Genomic DNA, 24,550 nt, shown 5'->3' on the forward strand with positions numbered 1-24,550 from the left:
CATTTGTGATGTTCTGCTGTTCCTTTTCAAAAGGAACAACATTTGTGACGTTTTTGCTGTTCCTTTTCAAAAGGAACAGCATTTGTGAGTTTTTGCTGTTCCTTTTCAAAATGAACAGCATTTGTGAGTTTTTGTTGTTCCTTTTCAAAAGGAACAGCATTTGTGAGTTTTTGCTGTTCAGCATTTGTGAGTCTTTGCTGTTCCTTTTCAAAAGGAACAGCATTTGTGAGTCTTTGTTGTTCCTTTTCAAAAGGAACTGCATTTGTGAGTTTTTGCTGTTCCCTTTCAAAAGGAACAGCATTTGTGAGTTTTTGCTGCTCCTTTTCAAAAGGAACAGCATTTGTGATTATCTGCTGTTCCTTTTCAAAGGGGACAGCATTCATGATCTTCGGCTGTTCCTTCTAAAGGAACGGCATCTTAACTATTTGATTGCATGGATTCTTCTCTGCTGTTCCTTTTTCAAAAGGAACACCATCGCCATGTTTTGCTCTCTGTGATGATTTATATTGAGGATGCTTTTCGCCCATGTTCTCTCCAGTCTTGAAGATACAGTTATGCACTTATGCAATGAACATAAATCACAACATACCGAAGTCAGCAGATCATAGATCGCTATCTTTATAGGGCCTAGTATTGATAAGAGGACAAGAGGAGGGACATACTTACCTCTCATCTCCGTTGTCATTGACTTATTACCATTGCTTTGGTTGGTTATCTTTATCATGACGATTTCCCTAAAAAATTTCTTTGATTATTACTTAGGGATAAGAGCAGAGGATTTATATCTTCCTGTTGGGATGATAAGACTTCTTCCACCATTCCCACTCTTAAGGAGTGCTGAACCACCCTTATGTGTAAATAAATAAGAAAAAGTGCTTTGCAAAAAGAAAAAAATGAATATGGATTATTAATTGTCAAATGCAGGATAGGGGGTCTCATCAAGAGCCAGCCTACCATGATCATCAGGATGGAAGCGAAGTGGCATTCCCAGTATGGCCACCACACCAGGGATATGGTCCAAAAGGTACACTAAATAAACAGACCTTGGAACAGGGGGTCTCATCACGAGCCGGCCTGTCCACGTTTCGCACCTTCCTTGTGAATGGCATTATGGCTACCTGGTTACCAAGCCAGCATAATGGCCTGCATTTTGACAAAATACTTTTCAAAATACACACAAAGGATCATGGTTCCGGGGGTGAAATAAACAACTCTGCCAAGGTTATGAACACCTGTCGGCAGCAGAGCTCTGTTAATGGTATCGAAGTCGTAATGGTTACACCAATAGGTATGATATTAATACTTCTTTGTCTCTTATATCCTATGAATAATTCATATTTTATGTCCCGATGAATATATCGCATGAACACTCATTACCACCAATCATGGCAAAGGAACTGACAATGACCTCTGGAGATTTCGTACGATTGACAGACGTCCCATCCCCCGGCCTCGCATCATATCACGCAGGGTCTTATGTAAAACGCGATCCACCTTTTTGCCTCGATTTCGGTATTTCGTTGTCCATCTAAAACATGGCATAATTTTATATGCTGTTCCTTTATGACTTGGTTACACAATGGCTGCTGCTCCTCTATTTGACGGCTGGGACAGCCTATCACATCGCGGGGGGGAAGGTAACCTCATTACTCCACGAGTTACGTGTCAGCACACCATTCGGGGAAGATAGTGTACGAAGGTATGGCATGGTTTAACGGTATGATAATTCTATTTTACGCAAGTTGCCATCCACAATCCATTTTTGTTGCATACTCTGTTTTTTTTCTTGCGACGATCACCCTCTCTGCGTCTCAAAATAGCACAGGCAGTTGCTGTTCCATTGGAAATTCTTAGTGGAACCATGGGAGGAAAGGCAATCCGAAGCGAACCTCAGGAGTTGACAGTCTCCGCTGCTGCCCGGGAGATCCTGGAAAAGGCAGGATGGCTGAATTATTTCAGTCGCCTACAAGAATCAAACGAAACAGTGGCGTTGGAATTTCTGCAAAACTTGCAGGAGGACTACTCCATAGTAAGAGAAAGGCGGATAGCGGTCACTGATGATATAATTGCAGAAGTCTCAGGACTACCAGCCGCCGGACCTGTATGGACGCTAAAGAAAGAAAGATTACAAAAGATTATGGAGATTTTCCAGGATGAAGGCCAAAGCTTGACAGTTAAGGGGAAGGGAGTTCTGCCAGCAACGTTAGGAGAACCCTGGACTGAATTAGCAAAGATAGTGCAGAGCTACATCACTTGTGAAGGAAGGAAAGACGTGGTAAGACCACGTCATCTTAAACTCTTAGCTGTTTTGAAAGAAAAATGTTCTGTAAATCTGCCTGCACTTTTAAATTCATTATTGCATGATGCGGCCCGAAGCCTGAAAAAGGCACAGCACGTAGAAACAGTTGTTAGCCACCATGGATTGATTCGATTGATAGTGAGCCATAGTCTCACTCAACAGCAGAGCAGCTGGGAGGAGCTCATTGCATTGATCGAGGGGGGATTGGCTGCACCATCCCCAAAACCTAAACATTCCTCTAGCACACCGGAACGATCAGAGAAACGCAGAGAATTGGCAGCAGAAAAACATGTTGCTCCAAAACGAAAACATTCTTCAAGTACACCGGAACGACCAGAAAAACGCAGAGAATTGGTAGCAGAAAAACCTGTTGCTAGTACACCTGAACAACCTGAGAGACCAAGAAAATCAGCCCGGCTAGCTCGAATACGAGGGAGGCTGGAAAAGATCCGGGAGAGCACCAGCCAGCCAATCGAGATTACAGACGAACCTCCAGAACCAGAAGGAGGACCTTCCGAAGAAAATGCTGGACAATCTGGGGGCGAGGCTGAGCAAGCCGGAGAAGGAGTCGAGGAGGGAGACGTGCACTCTGAAACAGAAACAGAAGCTGAACACTCCAAGGCAGTCACTGAGCAGGACAATCAGGAGGAGGAAGTAGTACAGCCAGAGAGCAGCCCGCTGCGAGACCCTGTGGGCGAAGATGAATTGGCCGCAATCCTGGCCAATATGGGGGAGTATGGCCAACCCTCCAGCCCAGCAGGTCCTCCCGATGGACCTCCAGAGGAAGACATACCTGAGAAATCACATGCAGAAAAGGCAGGAGAAGAAAACCCGCCCGTTCATGAGGAAGAAATAAGAGACACCAATCGGGAACAATCTGTTCCCAAGACACCAGAAGAAATTCTAGACGGAGTAGGAGCAGATTTAAGGGCCAGTCATGAGCCCTCTGCTGAGGCAAGGGAAATCAAGAAATTAAGGAGGAAACAGCAGAGGCTGCTGAACACTATAGCCCAGCTCCGACAGCAAATTCGGATTCTGAAAGCCAATCTGAGGATACGAAGGACCACAAGGAAAAGAAAAAGGGCCACTGCAGCAAAATCCCGTAGAACAAGAAGACGAAGGACTTATAGCCGCCCTGTTGGTCAAAACCCTGCTGGAAGACCTACTGTTGTTCCAAATGACGTTGAAGAACAGACTGTTGTTCCAATTGACACTGAAGAACAGACTGCTGTTCCAAATGACGTTGAGGAACAGACTGCTGTTCCAATTGACACTGAAGAACGGACTGCCGTTCCAATTGAGGCAGAGGGACAGGATGATGTTCCATTAACAGGGGAACCACAGCAACCTTTCATTCGTGTTAAGAAAGAAAAGGAGAATAAGGAGATCCAAACAGAGGCACCACCCTCAGGGGTAATTCGGGTTCTGAACTCCAAACAGTATAACAAAAAGGTTCAGGTAAAACTCCCGGCCTCTACGGCTCTATGGAAAAAGGATCCGAAAACAAGAACCTTGCACAAGATGATGAAGCAAGCTCAGCAAGAAGCTGAACAGCTGAGAGAACAAACAGTCCCCCGGGAGAAATATGAAGAGTTACAACAGCAACTTCGGGATATTAGTCAGTCCGAGAGCCAGGCCTTCGAAGGCTGGCAAAAGGAGCAAGAAAAGGTTGCCAAGGTAACTCGTCGATTAGATATTGTTGTTAGGCAGATGGACACTGTGTGTTCTTTGTATAATGACGTTCTGGCCTGTAGGGCCCCTGCTAAAAACTATGCTTTATTTTTGCTTGAATGATATTTACGATTAAAGATAAAAGCTGTCAGGGCGGGTGCCCCTATACAAATCAATACTGTTAATGATTTCATAGATTGTTGCAAGCATTATGGAATTAAGGTTCAAAGATTATTGTGTGAATTTTACTTGCATAACCTCGTGCTAGACCAAGAAACTGATTTAAATCCTGGCCCTTTTGTTGGGGACATACAATTGCAAGCCTTCGTTTCATTCGGGGTTAATCAGCTAAAATGGCTCAGGGCTTATAACACATTTCAGAGACAGGAAAATAGCCTAGACTTGTGGGTGAGAGCCAAGCCTAGAGACCCAGTGCTGTTATGGAGAGCACATAGGAACCTTATGAGAACCCCGGGTGTTATGGAGACATTAGGACCCATGCACGAGGACCTAATCCGACACAGTCTAGAATATTTTCTGACTATTAAAGACCTCGCCATCGATGCTGCAAAATTCCGATACCGGATTTCTAACCCAAACATCCAGCTCAGGGAACCGTTCAAATGCGAAAATTTTGAGCTGGCTGCCAGCCGATTGAACCTTTATGGCGAGCGTATTTTGCAAGCAGGGCCATCCTGGTTAGGGTATCGATTTCGTAGCCCAATCATTTGGCACCCTGCACCCGGATATCAGGCCTTGTATGAAATGCCTGCAGGTCAAACAAATCAGTTCTTTGATGATCTAGTCGCTCATCACGGTTGTAGGCCTCCACACGAGGTCCCCTCTCCAGCCTATTCTCTTACCGCCTTGCATGTCAACTATAATGTTTTCATGAGGGCATGAAACATGGTAAGCAGGGGGGTGTGTGGAGCACTGGAAAGGTATGTTTTTGACAAACAATTTAGTGACTTTTCAGTAACAATTGTAACCCTTTCTGCATCATGAACTCAAAGAAATAAAGAATTTTAATAGAATGTGTGCGAATTAGTGTGGAAAGCTTAATCGCTAATAATTGTCATTTTTCTATGTAGGAAAAGGTGGAAACGAAGAGCTGTCGTTCAAAAGGGAAAGACAAAGGAGGAATAACTGTTGTCCCTCTAGAAGGGAACTGGATGCAAACAAGATCGAACAGATCGAAGCAGAATGACCCAGGAAAGAAAGAAGGGTTACCAATTCGGCGGAACAGGGAAAGAAAAGTAAAGGATTAATGGCTTGGCGAATCCCTCAGGATCTTTGATCCTGAGGGATCGCTGTTTTGCTTATTTTTGTTACCTAGATACCTCTGCCATTACTTTTATAAAAAGGAACAGCATCGTTAAGCAAAGGGACTTTGATGTAATTTTAAGTTTCAGACTAAACTTTGATCATCGACTCTCACTGAGACTTGGTTTGTTGTACGTTTTTTGATGCGTTAATATAAAAGACTTGGTGCTTATTTCATCTCTGCGTCTGGAGTAATCTAAGGCGGTGTACCGTTGGAAGCTAAGGGCCCAGCTCCGAAGGACACTTGCTTTTGTATCATTATAATTTGATTTCTGCGTGGTTTGCTTATCTTTATTGCTCGGTAATCTGACATGCTTTTCATATGTTATTCCATGCTCTGTTACGAATAATTTATTAATGGTTTCTTCAGGAGATTTATGTAGTGACTCTGTATTGTATGAGTGAATCTTTTCAGAGTTGATTGCATGTTATCAGTCTAAGCCAGCTATTTCTGTTACAGAGCATTTGTACTAAATATTACTGTTATTGGATTCATTTGAAATCCCAATTATTGGAATCCGGAAGTAATGTTATTCTATTTGGAAACATAGTCGTATTCTCTTTAATCATCAGATTGCTATATTAGCGTGTTGTGTGTATATATGGTTGATGCTTGCTGTTCCATAATTCATCAGTGAGTGTTGTTCCATAAAGTACATTCCATCCAATTTGCCTTAAGAGAGAAGATTGCTATTTTATTGCAGGATGTGAGTTTGGTTCAATAGAGCAAGTTTAGTTCTGACTCGCGAGACTTAGTTTATTTGATTGCTGTTCCATTTACTGTTGTTCCATTTCAGACTTGCTGTTCCATTTCTTGTTTGTTGTTCCATTTTACTTTCTGCCGTTCCATTTACTTGCAATTGCTGCTTTGGTGTGAGAGAAGGTCTAAGGCTGTAGTGAGCCTCAGCAGTCGCTGCCTAGCTCCTAGACCTATGGTCCATGCTCTAATTTCCTTTCCATCAGTTTCTAGAGGGATGGGTTATCGCTTCCGCACCCTTGACTGATAAGCTGCCTTGTGTGATTTTATTCCTTTAAAGTAATTTAGTCATAGTTTAGCATCCGTTTACTCTTGTATTTTCTGAACGCTGTACTACTAAGCATTACTCTGACGAATAGCCTCGGATCGAGATACTCTTTGCAATAACAAAGCGTTCCCGGACTGACTTATTAATGTGGAATAACTAGAGGTGAAAGAGACCCTTGTTACAGCTCTACACCATGTTGGGGGAAATAAAAGACATTGTTCATAATAGAGATCCCAACTTGTACAAACTGATTCATGATTATGTGTGTGAACGGTGGAATAGGCTTAATCTTCCACTACATTGCTTGGCGTATATCCTTACGCCAAAATACTACTCTACATCTTGGTTGGGCCAACCTACAACAGGGGGTGGGGTTAGGACCAAACCCCATTTAGATCCAGAGGTAACTAAAGGATATTTGGAAGCATTAGAAAAGTTGGTACCTGACAGGGAGGAATGTGTCGTTGTGCGCTTTGAAATAGGCAGATACTTCAGTGGCACTGGTTTGTATGGTAACTTCCATGCAATGGACGACAGAGATAGATTTGATACTCTCACATGGTGGGAAACATATGGCGGGCATGGACTTTTGCCAAAATTGGCAAAAAAAGTTCTTTCACAGGTTGTAAATACTTCTTCTGCAGAGAGGTGTTGGAGCACCTACAACTACATAAATAATGTGAAAAGAAACAGACTCAATGAAAACCGAGCAGAAAGCTTGGTTTATGTGCACTACAACTTGAGGTTGTTGAGTCATTACTGTGATCGGGCTTATGAGGATCCCACATATAAAATTTGGGACAATCACCCAGAGGATGACAATTTGGAGGATGGCATTGTACATATTGAAGAACTGGAAGAGGAACTTGTAAGGGATGAAGATGAAGCAACTGCAGCAGCCATGCCACCTCCACCTCCACCTCCACCATCCAGTAGCAGTGCTCGAGGTCCGAGTCTTGTTCCTTTGCTGTCGCCACCTCCGTCTACACCCTCACGTGGAGGTTCTAGTTCTGGTCATCGGTCTATGCGGGAGACTCCTAGAAGACCACCACGACCTGCTTATACTCCTAGAGACTCTCGTGGCAAGGGCCACATGTAGATTTTGATTTACAGTTTACTTGTCTTTTTTACTTTCTATTAGACTTTAGTTTTCATAACTATTGAGTTTTGAGTCCTTGACTCTTGACTCTTGACTCTTTCATATCATAATGATATTTTTTGTAAACAATATATCACTGTGACAATGAAAATTTGAAGTTTGAAGTTGGGCCTTGGCAATTATAACTGATTGGTAATGATGTGAATTATGAATATGATGCTTCATGAAAGACTAAAGTTGTTTCATTTCATTTTATTATTCATGTTTCATTTTATAAATTTATAACATTTCATATCATGTTAAGAGTTAGAAGTTAGGATTTAGAAATATCTTAGAATCTTAGATATTACTTCTTGTATTGGTTAAACTTAGCTCACAAGTACAACTTTGGTGATCAATGATGATAAATGTTATTGAATTTTCAATTTTGAAAGCTTGAAGTTGAAACTTTAGGATTGAATTTGATGAATCATGATTCATGAGACTCAATATGTTGCAGTTGTAATATGTATTTTACTAACTTGTGGACATGGTTGATGACAATTATAATTTCTAGATGATTGATGTGATATGGTTCAATGATCAATCTATGTTTTTTTATGTTTTTTATGTCTAATTCATCATTCTACATGTTTTTGTGGACATATATGTATCAAAAATTAAAAATATATATATATATTTTTAAAAAATAGCTCCCGGATTCGCTCCCAAACCGGGAGCTTCTGAAAATGGTCACTCCCGCTCCCCGCTCCAGCTCCCGCTCCCAAGCAACATTGCTCTGGTTTGTTTTGCCTACTTGTTTAATTACTAACAAGTTATTTAACCATATAAACACTGAAATAAACACAATACAGTCTCAACCATCTACAGATCAACAGCTGAAAGAAATAGACAAACACACAAGGGACACCGTTACTTTTGGACAATCGTCCCCAGAAAACCCAACTTGGGAAAACCGGTGCAATAGTTCTGAGGGTTTTATTATTAAGCAACTTTTCTTGCGTACACTAAGTGCCAAATTGGCTCACCCGATAGAGATAAATAATCTGGCAGTAATACCTCTCTTCGGAATCAGGTGTTCTGAAAGTCTGCCCCACTAAACCCTCTCCAGCACAATTTGAAGCACTGCATCAGCCCTCCTGGCCTCTGCGTTAGCCCTCTAAGGCTCTGCGCAGCCTCTCTAGCTCTTTGCGTCACTCCTGCAGCCTTTGCATGGATGACGCAAGTCCTTCTGGCCTCTGCGCAGTCACTACTAGCCTCTACATCTACCTCTCTGCCTCTGCGCTGGTCTTCCGGCACTATCTTTGCCTCTCTGCCTCGTACTCACTGCCCCTCGCTGCAACTCTGATCACTGATTCGATTTCTCTTAGCAAACCCCGCTCTAGAAAATCGAATGACTGATCACTCTAGTGTATCTCCAACTGACCCTCAAGCCTCCTCTTATACTTTTTCTGTTGAGTTTTCAACGGCCGAGATTACATCTCTAATCAATGACTAAGATTAGATTTGGCTTGATCCATGTCATTTAGAACCTTCTAACCCTGTTTTATATTAATACCCATTAATATTTTTATTTTCCTAAGTTTAGACTTCGGAACCCATTAAAAATACTAATTATTTTAATATCTCCTTCACCGGTTAAAATTTCCCCAAACCTTTTCTGGGTCTTGGAGATCTCATGTGCTTTAGCCGCTCCACCAATTTGCATGGCTAGAGCACATCCGATGCTATCCCAAATCAACAACTCTTAGATCCCCATTGGTGTCAACAGCCATGGCTACTCCCGATCTCGTTCATTTTATGATATGTTTGCCTTTGTGGCATTGCTAACTTCCCCCTGGTCAGTGGTAACTCCCTGCCTTGATGGGTATTCTTACACCCTGGAATCGTGTGTGGGTATCATAGAGTAGGCATTACTAGGACTCATGGTTTAAGGGAGCACTTATGTCAATAAAGCCTTGTGAGGGTGATCACCATATCTACCTTTCCCTGACATTATCAATTTTGATCCTATTGCACTCCCATACCCCACATGTGCCATGTGCCTTTATTTATTTTGCACTCCCCTTTGGTTTTGACTATGCATCTTAATAGTCTCACAGTTCCTAATGCATTTGCATATCTCAAGGCATCATGTTATGCCTTTTAAGGCAAAGAGGGTGTCCATTTGATTCTCTATGCCAAGATGAAACAATTGTCTTTCAAAGTAGTCACAATGCCCTCACAGATCTCTAGTTACAACAATGGACCCACTTTTGGTGCAAGAGGGCTTTCCATGTGCCCTTGCAAGCAACATTATTTGAATGCAAATGATGAAGTGGACAAAGAAGAAAGGTCAAGCAATTGTCATCTTCGAGCCAAATAAGCGCAATGCTCAAGCAAAGGGACATCAAATCAAGCCTTTCAAGCATTTTTACCACACGTGGGGCATGACATCATCCTCTTTGAGGCTATTGGATGGAGTAAAGAGGAAAGATAAAGGCTAATATTGGAATGTTGATGCCTATTTGTGCAAATTGGAGCCCCCAAGGGCTAATCACCCAAGTGTCAACTCAAAATTACTCAAAGAAAAAGTCAAATGGCTCCAAATCAGCCTAGCCATTAGAATTTCAAGGGAAGAAAGGGAGGTCAAGCCCTCCAAGCAAGCAAAAGAAGCATCTCCAAGCAAAACATTGAAGGAAGAAATGAAGAAGCAAGCCCCAAGTGCTAAAATAAGCAAAGTAAAATCAATTCAAAGGTAAAAAACAAGTGTTTTATCTCAAGTAAGGCAGTCGTTGGGAAGATTGAGGACCAAGGAAGGAGGTCGAGCCCTCCTTAAGCAAGATTAAGTCTTTTTCAAGCAAATTTAAGGAGACTTATGCAAGAAGGAGAGTCCCCGAGGGCTATTTCAAATATTCCTAAGCCAAATCAAGAGAATATCCAAATGAATGTTGCATCTTCAAGGCAAATTTATTTCTTCTATGTTTGATGTCACTTTATTTATTGAGGGTTTTATGACCAATTTTTTAGCTTGAAAAGTCATTCCCATGATGCTTGGAAGTGCCTTGACTTATAGTATAGGCACGGGCCTTCATTTAAGGCATATTTTTAAGGATAATGAGCATTATTTGAGCCTTTGTTGGAGCCATTTTTGAGAAGTTGTCCACCTTTCTCCTAGCCGTTAGAGGATCAATCCAAGGTTAAATCACGTCATTGGGGCACCAAATAACGAGAAAAATTCAAGTAATATTGCCATGCAATCACAAGTGGAACATTTTGGCATCTAGAGTCAAAACGGCCCCTCTTGGCCACATCGATGTACCATTTTGCCTCTATTAGGGTTTTACTCTATGTAATTTTGAAAATTAAATTATTCTTGACTTAGCCTCCAAGCATTTTGTGGATGGCAAGTTCTATTTTTTGGGGGACCAAGAATATGTTGAAAATTGTAGCCATGGTTGGCATTTCCATCAATGAAAATAGAAGAAAGAAAAAGAAAATTAAAATTGAATTTATTGCACCCACAAGTGTCAAGTGGACTCCCCTCTTTGATCAAGTCGGCTAGGCCCCTTTGAGGCACCTATTTGACCCCCTCTTGATGACTATATATAGGAGACACTTGCTCCTCATTTGGACTCTCGATTTTGCTCAATAGATCTTTGTTCTAGCAAAGGAAGAAGAGGGTTTGGAGGCCGAATTTTTGAGGAACTCTTGGCACTTGTGGGAGGACACGTTACTAGTCAGATCTTGCTTGATACTCTAGTTTTGATTGATGTGCTTGATATTCTCTCTTTAGGAAAATCTTTCAGAGTTTTCTCCATGGGGGTTTTGCCCTGGCCTCAAGCCTAATTTATGGTATCTCTTGTCTTTTGTTTCTACTATGATTTACTACTACTCTTTCATGCTTAATGAATGATTTTTCTTATGTATAACTGCTTGATGATGTAAAATGTTATATGAAATCTAATGCTAATAATGATTATTTCAAGTTGTTATCTGTATAAGAAAATGTTCTAGCATTACCTTAGTAAAATCAACATGGTATCAAAGTCAAGGGGGTATTAAAGAGTAGTCATGAAGACACCTCTTTTCTCCTATTGTGAGAAATGTTTTTTTGGTCTCTTACCCCTCTGTAATGCAAAGTTATGGGCTTTGTTCCAATGCATCCTGGTCTGCACTCGATGCGAAGGTCATCAAGGAAACTTTAAGGCATCTCCAACAAGATATATCTCTCTAATCTGGTTCAAGCTTGGAAGGCTGAAGCAAGGTTACTTGGAAGTGGGAGTGGGAGCGGGGAGTGACATTTTCAAAAGCTCCCGGTTTGGGAGCGAATCGAGAGCAAATTTTTATATAATATATATTTTTATATATTTTGATGCATATATGTCAACAAAAGCATGTAGAATGATGAATTAGATATAAAAAGCATAAAAACATGGATTACACCATATAACATCAATCATCTAGAAGTTATAATCTTCATCAACCACATCCACAAGTTACAAGTTCTCATTTATATAGCATGTAAGGGTGCACATAACCAAAATAGCATCGAGTGTAATCCATCTCTAAACTAAAAATACATCAACAAATAGGCTCTAGATGGCCTCTAGCATCCAAAAAAATCATGCTACAACAAATAGCTACATATCATCAAAATCATTGCCTATCTTGGGATCTTTGTCATTAATATCACCCTCTAAGCAATTAACATAAGATAGAAAAAATGTAGCATGTCAAGTCAAGATTTTGGGGATGGGTACTTTTTTAGTAGGGTCATGATAGAGGAGTTCGAAAACCAATGTCACTAACATGAAGGTACATAGAGGGCTTGGTGCTCTTGATTAAATACAAGTCCCATACCCTAGTACATGACAAAATCCAATGGAAACATTGCAATCCCCCCAATCTTGAAATCCTAAAAAACTAATAAGTCTGTTGGATTTTGAGTGAGATCTAAAATTCTACTTTCTCCATATGAAATCCAATGAAGTTGGAACCACTCTCAAACATCCTGAGTCATTTCATGGTAATGTTAAAAATTTAAGTAAAATGATGAAAATGAATTTAACATTACCATGAATTGCATATCAATACTAGGGCCATAAGCTTGAATATTATGCTGCCCTACTCAAAAATCTTATTTCTTTGAAAAAAATTGTGTTTGGAACATCTTTGTGACAGAAAAATTGTGAAAACAACCAGGGAACGAATTTATTTTTGCGGGAGCGCGACGGGAACAAATTTCACTCACTTTCCTTGATGACTTGTTGTACTAGAAGGCTACGGGACGCATTGGATCTTATGTAGGATTGCAGCTGGTCTCCATCTTGGGTTTGGTCTCCTTATATGGGGTCCTAACCCTCCAGAGGGCTACATTGGCACATGTAGTGTGTGTGTTGAGAGCCATGGACCTCCACAGCAGTAGACAACACTCCATGGATCCCTAGATATGTTCAGAGATTAAAGGCATCTTCGACTTACTTGGAGACCCATGAGGTCACTTGTGTGCCCTCAAAGCCATTGGGAGCACCACATGTTTATTATGTGGAGAACGAGGGGCCAACCCCTTGTCTGTTACTTTTGGAAGTCCAACTCATCATTTTGGCACTTATGGACTTCATCAAGCCTCTTAGAGAGCCCAACGACATGCATTATTGATTATTCGACCTCTTGGGAGGCTTATTATTTTATTTGTGAGCTAGTTTGGTGGGCTTGTCACCAATAGATAGTTATTTGCACATTATTCTAGTTGATGGGCTAATGTAGGCTCAAATTAGGTAATTCGAACTCCTAATGAATGTATAAATAGGAGAGACAAGAATTCATTTGTATCATCACTTTGGATTGGATCATTCTTCTCTCTTGAGAATTTCACACTTCTTTCTTGGAGGATGAATTGGAGCATGAATGAATTTTTGATGTTTGGATTGGATTTTCTTATCTTGGAGCTTCTTTATTGTCAAATTGTTGATGGTTGGATATGTTCTCTTACATGTAAGTACACACATTTAATGTTATTCTTGTTTTACTTTGTCATATGCATTGGAATGGGATTTTCGCTATACTAGGGCTAATTGTTGCATTGCATAATTGCGAAATTGTGGAATTATTGTTTCTACATAGCATCTCTCAATGTATGGGCCATGCATGTTGAATGAAATCTCCTAGGGATAATTCTACCATTGAATTTATCTTCATAAGCCATCTCTTTTTGCAAAGCGAAGTATAAAGCTTTGAGGTCACTTCTTCTTGCCCTAAAGGCCAAGCGAAGTAGTCCTTGAGGCCTCCTTGACTGAGAAACAAAGTCCTTTCTCATCATTCTCCTAGACTCCATTCTCCCCAAGGGATTAGGCACTCTGATCTACCAATAGGTGGTCATTCAAAGAACCATGTTTCTTCACCTTTCCCCTTTTGTTCTAGGTCTAGCCAAGTTGGGTCACCTAGGGCATCACTTTCCTGACAAAGTAGCCATAGAAAAGATCGATCTCCTAACCTCTACCGATAGGTAGCAATGGAGATAAATATTTGAATGAACTATGGCACAAGAGGATGGGACACTTACACCATGGGGCTCTGAGAATTCTCAGGAAAACTGTATCAGGAGTTCCACAACTAAGTACCGAACGAGATAATGTATGCAAAGGATCTGCTATGGACAAGTAAGCCAAAGCAACGTTTTCCAGAAGTAACAATAGAGCTAAGAATGTTCTAGGATTGATACACTCAAATATCTGCGGACTGATGTCCACAAAAGCTCTTAGTGGTGCTGAATACTTTGTCACCTTCAACGATGACCCTTCCAGGAAGACTTGGATATACTTTCTGAAAAACCAAGGATGAGGTTTTTGGTTGATTCAAAGAGTTCAAGGCTCTAGTGGAGAATCTAACAGGGAAGAAGATAAAAGTGTTGCGCTCAGAAAATGGTGGAGAGTATGTTGACAATGACTTCACCAATTTTTGTGCTAAGGAAGGCATTAGAAGAGAGTGGACAGCTCCCTACAATCCGGAGCAGAATGGAGTAGCAGAAAGGAAAAACAGGACTATTGTGGAAGCAACTAGAGCAATGCTATATGATCAGGATATGCCCAAATTCCTGTGGGCAGAAGCATGCAGTACGACAATTTATGTCCAGAACAGGACTCCACACAAGGCATTGGGAAAAATCACTTCGGAAAGGGTCTTCACCGAGAAGACAACTGAAGTCAGTCATTTCAGGATACTGGGGAGTTTAGCATATCGTCATATACCCGAAGACAAGAGAAAGAAATTAGATCAAACTGCTGAGAAAGGATATCTTGTGGGATATAGCGAGAATTGTAAGGCATATAGAGTCTATCTTCCAGGGGGTAGGAAGGTAGTAGTTCGGCGAGATGTAAAGTTCATGGAGGACAGAGCTTTCAGGAAATCCCGAAAAATGCCTTCCGAGGAGCAGTCAAAAGACGATCCATTGGTCCAACCACTTCAACCAGCAGAAACTAGTACCAGAAATTCTCCTAGAGGCAAAGCTTCAGAACAGGAGGGATCTCAGGATGAGGAAGCGCTGATAGATGTACCCACTACCAGTGGAAGAATGAGCCGTGAACTCCGACAGATTCTACGGGATGCAGACGACGCCATTGGTCCACCAAGGAATGATAAAAGGGAACGAAGATAGCCAGACAGATACCAGGCCCTAGTAGCTCAAGTTGGGGAACCTTCTAGTTTTCAGGAGGTTGTTCAGCATCAAGTATGGGTAGATGCGATGGTGGAGGAATACAGTTTTATAATGGTCAATGATGTCTGGGAAGTGGTACCTAGGCCTCGGGACAGGTCAGTGGTAGGTTTGAGATGGATTTACAAAGTCAAATATGTTGCAGACGACAGTGTGGAGAAATACAAAGCCAGGTTTGTGGCTAAGGGGTATGCTCAGAAGGAAGGGATAGACTACGAAGAAACCTTTTCCCCAGTAGCCAAGTATACTTATATTAGAACCGTGATATCTCTTGCAGCACAGTTTGGGTGGGAGATTCACCAAATGGATGGCAAGACGACATTCTTGAACGAGATAATAGAAGAGGAAGTATACATTGAACAACCAGAGGGTTTTGAGACACATGAGAAGAAGTCTCATGTATGCAAATTAAAGAAAGCCTTATATGGGTTTAAACAGGCACCTAGAGCATGGTATGGTCGAATTGATGGCTACTTGCATAAAATGGGGTTCGTCAAGAGTGACGCAGATCCTAATCTCTACTATCTTGTCGTAGAGAATGAGCCTCTAATCCTAGTGTTATATGCGGATGATCTTTTCCTAACAGGATCATCCAGGCTCATCAAAGACTGCAAGAAGAACCTAGCCACAGAATTCGACATGAAGGATATGGGACAGATGCATTATTTCCTGGGGTTGGAAGTTTTGCAGCAGAAGGGTGAGATCTTCCTTGGACAAGGGAGATATTCTACAGAGATCTTGAAGAGATTCAGGATGCGGGACTGTAGACCTATGGCTACTCCAATGATCACCAACTGGAAGAAGATTGATGCATCAGAAGATAAAGACGTTGATCCCACCTTGTACAAGCAGCTTATAGGGTCCTTGATGTATCTGGTCAATACCAAGCCATACATTTGTTACGCTATCAACACCCTCAATTAGTTCATGGTGGAACCCAAGAGGGCGCACTAGGCAGCAGCCAAACATGTTCTCAGGTATATAAAAGGAACAGTCGAGCATGGACTATTGTACACCCAAGGGAATGACATCAAGCTGAATGCGTTCACTGACGCAGATTGGGTTGGAAGTTCAATAAATCGGAAAAGTACAACTGGAACTATTTCAACATTGGATCAGGAATGACCTCCTGGTGTAGTAGGAAACAGAAATCTGTGGCTTTAAGCTCAACTGAAGTAGAATATATGGCAGCTAGCACAGCTTCGTGCGAAGCCATATGGCTTAGGAAATTGCTTGTGAATCTATTCAAGGGAAGGATGGAAGTGACCAGGATTTTGTGTGATAATCAAAGTTGCATCAAACTCTCTGAGAATCCAATATTTCATGATCGGTCAAAGCACATTGATATCAGGTGTCAATTTGTCAGAGACTGTGTCCAACAAGGGGTAGTACAGTTGAAGTACACTCCTACAGGAGAACAAGTGGCAGACATCCTCACCAAGGCTCTAGGAAGAACAAAGTTTGTTTATTTCAGGGAGAAGATGGGGATGGTGAATAATCCATTTCAGTAGCAGAAATGGATAAGTGTCAGGAGCTGCAGTGCAGCAATTAGCAGTGGTAGTGCTATGGGCAGCATGATGCAGCATGTTGAAAGGGAGCTGCAGTATAGATGTAGCAGTGGCAATGGCAATGTCATGGGCAACAGTACAGGAAGCAGCAGTGCAGTGGATGTAGGGCAACAGGCCAAGCATCAACACAGAGGACCAATGCGGAAGATCAGGGTGATGCTTCTATGGTGAAGCATTGCTAGAGCACATTCCTCGCTAAGAGGGAGTGTTGATTTTTGGTAGCATTGAATGTGCTTTAGCCTTGAAATTTGGTGGAGAGGCTAAGGCACATGAGATCTCCAAGACCCAGAAATCGTTTGGAGAAATTCCACTCGGATGAGGAATTATTAAAATATTAATATTTTTAATGGGTTGCTAAGTCTAAACTTAAAAAAATAAAAATATTAATGGGTACTAATAAATATAAGGGTGAGAAGCTTCTAAGAGACGAGGATCAAGTGTATTTTAATCTTAGTCGTTGATTAGAGACTTATTCTCGCCCGTTGATTCATCAACAAGAAAAGTATAAGAGAAGACTTGAGGATCATTTGGAGACACACTGGCAGATACTCAGTATCTCAAGGAAAATCGATTCTCAAGAGAAGGAGATCAATTTCAGAGGGAGAGTCGCAGGGTGGAGGAAGAGGAGGGTATCAGCAGCGGTCAGTGACTGAGGAGGAGGCAACGCAATGACATTGAGAGACAGCGCAAAGGGAGACGCAGTCCAGGGGAGACGTAGCCCTCATGCAGGCTGACGCAGAGGGACGCAGAGCCACTCAGAGTGACACAGAGGTGACGCAAAAGTGGGAGAAGGGTCTCCAAAGTGTCAGAAATTTTCCAAGGGAAAGTTTCAAGTGTTTTCTCTCAGTTTCTCTGTAAAATCATTCCTTGTAAAAGCGATTGTTGCTGAAGATTAATAAAACTCTCATCTGTTGCACCGATTTTCCCACATTGGGTTTTTCTGGGGACAATTGTCCAAAAACAATTGTGTTGATGTGATTGGTTCTTGTGCATGTATTTTTTCTCTATGTAATTATGTGATAACTGCAGTAGAATTTATTTTAATATTTGTTGAAGGGATTTTGTAAATAACTTATTGTGAAGAATAAGTAGGTGAAATAAATCAGTTGCTGCAGTAGAATTTCAGGATGGAAATTTTCACAGCCGTCTCAATAGAGATTTAGGCACTCTAAGGGTCCGGAGGCACAAAACGAACACACGTATTTAAGAGTTTGGACTCTGATAAAGAACCCACGACAGCGCCAACAGGTCAAGATCTGGCATTGATTCTAACTTCTGGTTGATCCAAACTTGTAAGGGTGGCAAAATGTTCATAAAAGGAAAGGAAAAACAAAAACCTAAGTGATTGTTCCCACTTATAGATTTTGTATGTGTTCTTGTTTATTATTTTCTCTATCAGTTGTTTCTTCTCTACAGCTCAAAGTTGTGAGGAGTATTTGTTGAATGCATTACACATATACAAAATGTAATTTTGCTCTTTCTTATTGATGAATAAAATTACAGGTGTCTTTTTCTCCAGAATAAAATATATATATATATATTCAATTAATGCAGATAATTAATATAATACAGTTATAATAATATTAATATATAAATTAAGACTTAAAAAAAGTTAAATAAAATTAAGAAGATTAGTACTTAAAAATAGAGTCAAAATAAATAGAAAAAACGCCATTGATCACTAGGACAATGACGATGAGTGAGTTTAGTAAGAAGTTGGCCTAGATGGATGAATGACATGATGCAGCCCAAACGGAATTAAGGGAGAAGCATGTGCAGTTAGAAACAGAGATAAATCAAAATTGTAATGTCATGCAATAGGATCAATCAGAGCTAAAGAGCTTGATCAATCACACCGAATTAAAAGATAAATTCATTATATTAGAAAATCTTATAAAAAACCTTGCCAAGTCGCAAAAAATTGGCATTACACAACAAAATTATTCAAATGTCTCAAAATTATTTAAACCTAAAATTGTGTCTTTCCCTTGGAAGCCTTTAAGTCACCCAACACCTCAAACTTTAGAATACCTATTAGGTGACCTATATACATACCGAGACTCCTCCCATTGGTGAAAATCCATAAAGAGCAGGGGGTTTGGCTATGGTGCCAGTGGGCCATCACCACATTGTTGTCTCTTGGTCTGGTATTAGCCTTGTAGGGTACCCCTCTCCAAGGCCTGCTAGATTTTGCAGCAACAAGCCCTTCAACGCTTCTCTTTCTCCGCATAATCAACAAATGCAACCTTCAAGTATTCTCCAAGGTGGGAAAATGGGCTTTCATATGATCATTCGACCCCAAAGAATCAAACCAGATTCCAATGGTGCATCTCATCTCGCAAACAAAACTCCAATTTTCCCGACTATAGGGTCGGCTCTACTCCTTATACTTCAGGTCAGTCCTACAAGTTTTAATTAGGGTGCCACACAGATCAATACTAAAAACAACTTTGAGTTCGGCCTTGCTCCTAAAGTCTTTCTTAGGTCGGTTCAAGCTTTTTTTTTCAGGTTGGCCTCCTTTATTTGTCATTGACAAATCAGCTTCCAAGTAAACATAGGTTGACCCAGCAATTATTTCATATATATATATATATAGACACACACACACACATATAAGAACATTTCTTAGAATAAACCACTAATCTCCTCTCCATCCAAGTGCATGGACAGGCTGGTTACAGCCTTACAGGGGTAACTGTTGGGTAAGTCTGCAGACGTTTCTGAGATTAAAACCCATTCATTTGCTCAAACTGAAGTGGCCACGCCATGGTGTTGATATCTGTTTAAGATTCTCTGCTGAACACAAAATGGGATCTGGAATAGTGCTACAGCAGTCTCCTTGCTTGCATGCATTCTCCTGTGGAGTATTTCCATTGTTTTTAACTAGACCTGAAGTTCATCCAAGCCAGAAAGCAGAAATCATTGCCACAGTGATAAGAACTGGAAGAGCAGTTGATTCCAAACCCAAGCTAACTCCTGCAAAAATATTTGTCCCATGTCTTATAGGGCTTGACAGTGTCAATGTCTGTACAGGCTCATACTTGTAATCTCTTAGCAGCACTACTTTCAGAAAGGTCTGCACCCCAGGCTACACAATCACCAATATTGTCTCCAAACAAATCAGCAATGATAGCTGGGCTACCTGAATCATCTTCAGGAATACCCTGCTCCACTTTCCCAACCAGGTCAGCACCTATGTCTGCAGTTTCATCCATGACAACAAGAGACACAAGGCTGTCATCACATGCATATGTGAACTTGTTGCTGTTTGAGGGCAGTCTTTGGACAGTGCTAATACTAAAATTTACTCTACATCAAGGATCACTGTGCCATGACTTTGAATTTTGTCGTTATATTTAGTGTTCAGTCCTGATGAGGTTGGAGAACCACTACCCCAGAATTAAACCATGCAATTGTCTTCAGGATTTAGTTCTTGATCTTGTCAAAAAGTAAATTCTGGAATCAATAGAACTGGCAATGTACTGCAAAATATGTCCAATGTATTACCAAATTATGGCCTAGCATCCAATCAGAAAGACACCACAGGGATGCTCATGTTTACTCATTCCCTTCATCATGGCCTTCATCAGTATCAGTATCATTGTTTCTTTGCTTTGTCTTGGCCTCAGCTTGTCTTCAGTTTGTCCAGATCAAGAACGTATCTCTTCTTGATCACCAACTAGTGGATGTCCTTACTTCTCTGAGTTCAAAATCAGATCAATATCTTTAAGCAGCAGAAAAAAAGAACTGTGTTGCCCTTCATGCGAGCTATGGGATCACAGGGTACATTGTACATCTTTTTGGAAAGTTTAATGGAAGATTGGACGTATCATTCTATCATATGTCAGGCTTAATTTTTGCATGCTTTTAATGTCGTTGGATAACTGTAAGAAGATCTTGCAGAGAATATGTTATGAAGGCCTTGTAATGGAGCATCCCCCATTTAGTTAGGAGTAAGCTGAGGAGGTTCTCCCTCTTATTTCCTTTTTCTGTTATATTTCTGTAATTATTAGATCTTTGCCCATCAAGCTAGTTGTTATAATTGATATATCACTCTAGGGTAGCACCATCATAAATTTGTTCAAGAGTGGCACCAACAGGTCTCTCCAAGACTCATTTCTGTAGTTATGTCCAGAACTATTAAGGCTGATTGTGGCATGATATTTGCAAACCCTTTCCTCCTTAATTATTCACAGAACAGACCTCTTAGATCCACACTTCGTTAGACTCCGTTTTGCCCAAGATTTGGTAGCACTAGTCTTGGGGTTTCCATCATGCTTTTGTCCTCATGACACTCATTTTTTAGCTATTACAACCTCATGTTTTGTCAGGGCTTACTCTTCAATCATCACCTACAGTCTCGACTCTCCACTCCATAGCTTTAGCAATCCTATCTTTAGGGAAGCACCCCTTGAGTTGGAGAAGAGCCAACCAGAAGGGAGGGAAAAGCTAATCAAGTAACAGTGGGTAGCTTTCTTGAGCTGAACAAAGCCTTGGTCAATTATGATTCTACAATTGACATCATAGTGGCCTCAGCAATATCAATTTCAGCTGCAACCATTATGATGAAAGCATGCTGCCATGAACAAAACATTTGAGAAGAAACTTTAACATTGGATGTTGTCTTGAATACAAGTAGTGCCGCATACCTCATGCATGGTTGCAATAATAATCTGAAGTTTTGGTGAAGGCATATTTTCTCACATTTCCCATTCTTTGCTATCAAAAGAAATAATACAAATAAGGCAAAGATGCAAACTTAGAAATGGCCATCCCTTGCTCACTCAAAACTTCAATCTACATATAGGAGATAATAGAAGCCGTACCTTCATACCAATCAATGGAATAAAATGCAACGCATTGCTACACCAAATTACAAGCCTGATACTCCTATTCCATATAAATTGTTGATAAGATAACATTTAACTATCATATTACACTATTATTAGTTGTCATATGAAAGGACAAGTAAAATAAAATCCATTTTTACTATTTGTTGATCTCTTTGGATATGATACACCAAGTTTCCAATATGTGGGGTCATGTGCCCAATATGCATGGACAAAACCCCACAAATTTTAGGGTACGCAAAGGTATAGCAACGTTGCCCTACCCCAAATATATAAAAATATATTAAATTACTAATCACTAAACTTTCAAGTTTTACAGTAAACATTCTCCATTGAACAATGAAAACCATGAAAACAATAACGTGATAACATCATAATTCAGGGGAACAATTAAAAAACCAACTGCAAGCATGAGTTTTTAGCACCAAATGAATGCCCAACATTGATGCAGCCCCCAACACTACCAAAACAAAAAAAGGAATAACAAATGGTGGAAATATATTGATTTATACTTTAAATAAGTTTTTTATAGAAGGTAGAGGGTACATGGACCAACTAGGAAAGGACACAAGGGATTAGGCGTTTTTCCTTTTTTAATTTTGTTACATGTTTGGCAAAAGGAGGCTCACATATAGGGGGCATGTGGACGTCCCTTGTCCCATAGTGTATGTCCAAAAGTCCAAGATGGGAAGAATCGGGGCAAGGACATAGTCCCTTGAGTCCCTTGCATACATTGTTGAATTGGGTATGGCTTAGTCGTATCTGGGACATATCCCACATCCCTAGTACAATGTGCCCATCCAGGACGGGTACCCAAGGTGTGGGTATGCATACCTGTGTAACATTATTTGGACACCTACAAGCAAGAACTTGGAGGAAAAATAGACACTGCATTATAATGCAACAAAAGAAATGAGTATTGATATTAGACATGATACTATAGCCACTGCATCAATGTTTAAAAATGAATGACCAAGAGTATAAGAAACAACTTGCCTCTTCTTTTCTCTTCAAAAGTTCCGAAATGAGCCTTGGTGATGTACTAGAAAGTTTAATAATATCTTGCCATGCTTTGCCCCTTATTGCAAAAATGCCTGTATCAAGCAATGCTCTACCATCAAAACCTATTGCTCCATTGTTCTCAAGATCCTTCAAACTAGGTTTTTGCAAAAGCATTTCAACTATATCCAACTTTTTGTGACTGCCACAAAGATTTGTTTTAGTGGATGATATTACAATCACGCCATGGTTTGTAGCAATATCAAGAGTGGTAGGGACTGTGACAACACATGCTCCATCATCTGGAAAGGACATGATTGATGAATCAAAGCAAGGGAGAACATCACCAGTCATGATGAAAAGGCCACCTGCAAAAACAAACTTTCAATGTCAAAATTGACTTCATGGAGTTGTAAGGTTGATTTTCATGGGGAAGGTTGAAAATAATGCCTTGAACAGAACAAGAATGGAAACCAGAAAATGACAGAAACCTTTGCACTTAAATTAACATCAACATGACTAAATGCAAAAATATACATCATATTCAACAAGAAAAACATTAATAACGTTAACTTAATTGAACAACTGAACTTAATATCTGTTGTTATACCTTGCCCTTTCACACCTAAATAACAAACAAGGAGAAGAAAATTTAGCTTTGGTGCTTAGCATGCAATAGGTACCTACTTAATTAGAAATGTGATTCCTATGTCATAAGTTTTCCCCATAATGGAAAGGACCACATCTCTAAGGAAAACTATATAGCCAACTTGCAGAACTACTAGTACAGGCCATGATCCAATGCTCGATGCCATTATGCCATCACTAACCAATTAAACAAGCTCAATATCACACCACCCCACCAAATAGCCACAAGCCTATGATGATCACCTTTACTACCCTGAGGTTGTTACCACAATAGGAAATAATAACAAGTATGATAGTACCTAGGTCCCAATGGAACAATTGCTACACCAACATAGCTAGAATCCATCCTCATGTGGCAAACTAGGGTAATAAACAACAAATAAAAACCATAGAAATTCGCTTATGCAACCATAGTGAAAAACATATAAACATTTAAGTAGGTGGCTATGAATTTCCATCAACTAGGCATCTGTGTGACCAATATGAAGTACGCTATTTTCAATATATGTTTAGAATATAGTCGAACTCAAAATACCACCCCAAGGCATTTCAAATTGTAATAAATTATGACAAAATGTGGATGCAATAAACATAATAATGGCATGAATAGACATGACCTCAATGTTATTGCATTAGTTATAAGCATGTTAACATTCATACACAAAACATATAGATAATTGATCGAAAAAGTTTCAGAATGGGTAATTGGGCAGAGAAATTCAAACTTCTCAACATTGGGAAGTAAGATAAAATAAGATAATTTTATTATTTCCATGAATGACCAAATACGCAGGTCAGTGGGACTCAAAAAAACAACCTAGTATTGACAATCCATATGAGTACGAAAGAAACTCTTAGAAGTTAAAACCAATCAAATCTATTTTTGGTTTTAGTCCTAGATCTCACATTTATCTTTCACTATAATCTAACACAATTGTAGGGGTAATAAATAGAACATGTCAGTTGGCCATCAAAAATAAAAGGAAACACTCATAAATACATGTCAATCCTAACAAATATGGGACTAAATTATAGCATAGTCAGTAGGCTGCAGGGATTTACACATGTAAAAAAAGGATGACATCAATCCTAAGTCATTACATTGTTAGAACATTAACAAGTACATTGTTATGCATTGTGTGATGTAGACAAAAATAAATGTCTAGGAAAAAAATGCAGCCCAAAATTTCAATGTAATGCAAAGGCTTCAATGTTGTCTAGCCCCAAGGGTTAGATCAATTGGTTGAATCATTGGTACAAGGCATGTTGTCGATAGGAAGACTATAGGTCATAGGTTCAAATCTAGCCGAGAAGTCAATCCCTTGGGGTTGCATCTGGGTATTACAGGGGAGAGGGGGAATCCCATGAGGTTTTC

At 40.2% G+C, this 24,550-nt stretch overlaps 1 protein-coding gene across 2 annotated transcripts in view; it reads right to left on the reverse strand.

Moving 5' to 3' along the window:
* The window catches only part of FKGP (L-fucokinase/GDP-L-fucose pyrophosphorylase), a 231,433-nt gene that overhangs the window by 89,777 nt on the left and 117,106 nt on the right, over positions 1-24,550 (reverse strand). For both annotated transcript variants that reach the window (XM_089384560.1, XM_089384561.1), the window contains exon 3: positions 22,525-22,895. In XM_089384560.1, coding sequence (XP_089240686.1) covers positions 22,525-22,895 — 371 coding nt within the window. The remainder of the gene's footprint in view (positions 1-22,524; positions 22,896-24,550) is intronic.

Source organism: Pinus tabuliformis, chromosome Q (genome assembly GCF_031772625.1).
Source record: "Pinus tabuliformis cultivar Carrire ecotype Pingquan chromosome Q, CPIR1, whole genome shotgun sequence".
Taxonomy (NCBI): Eukaryota; Viridiplantae; Streptophyta; class Pinopsida; order Pinales; family Pinaceae; genus Pinus; species Pinus tabuliformis.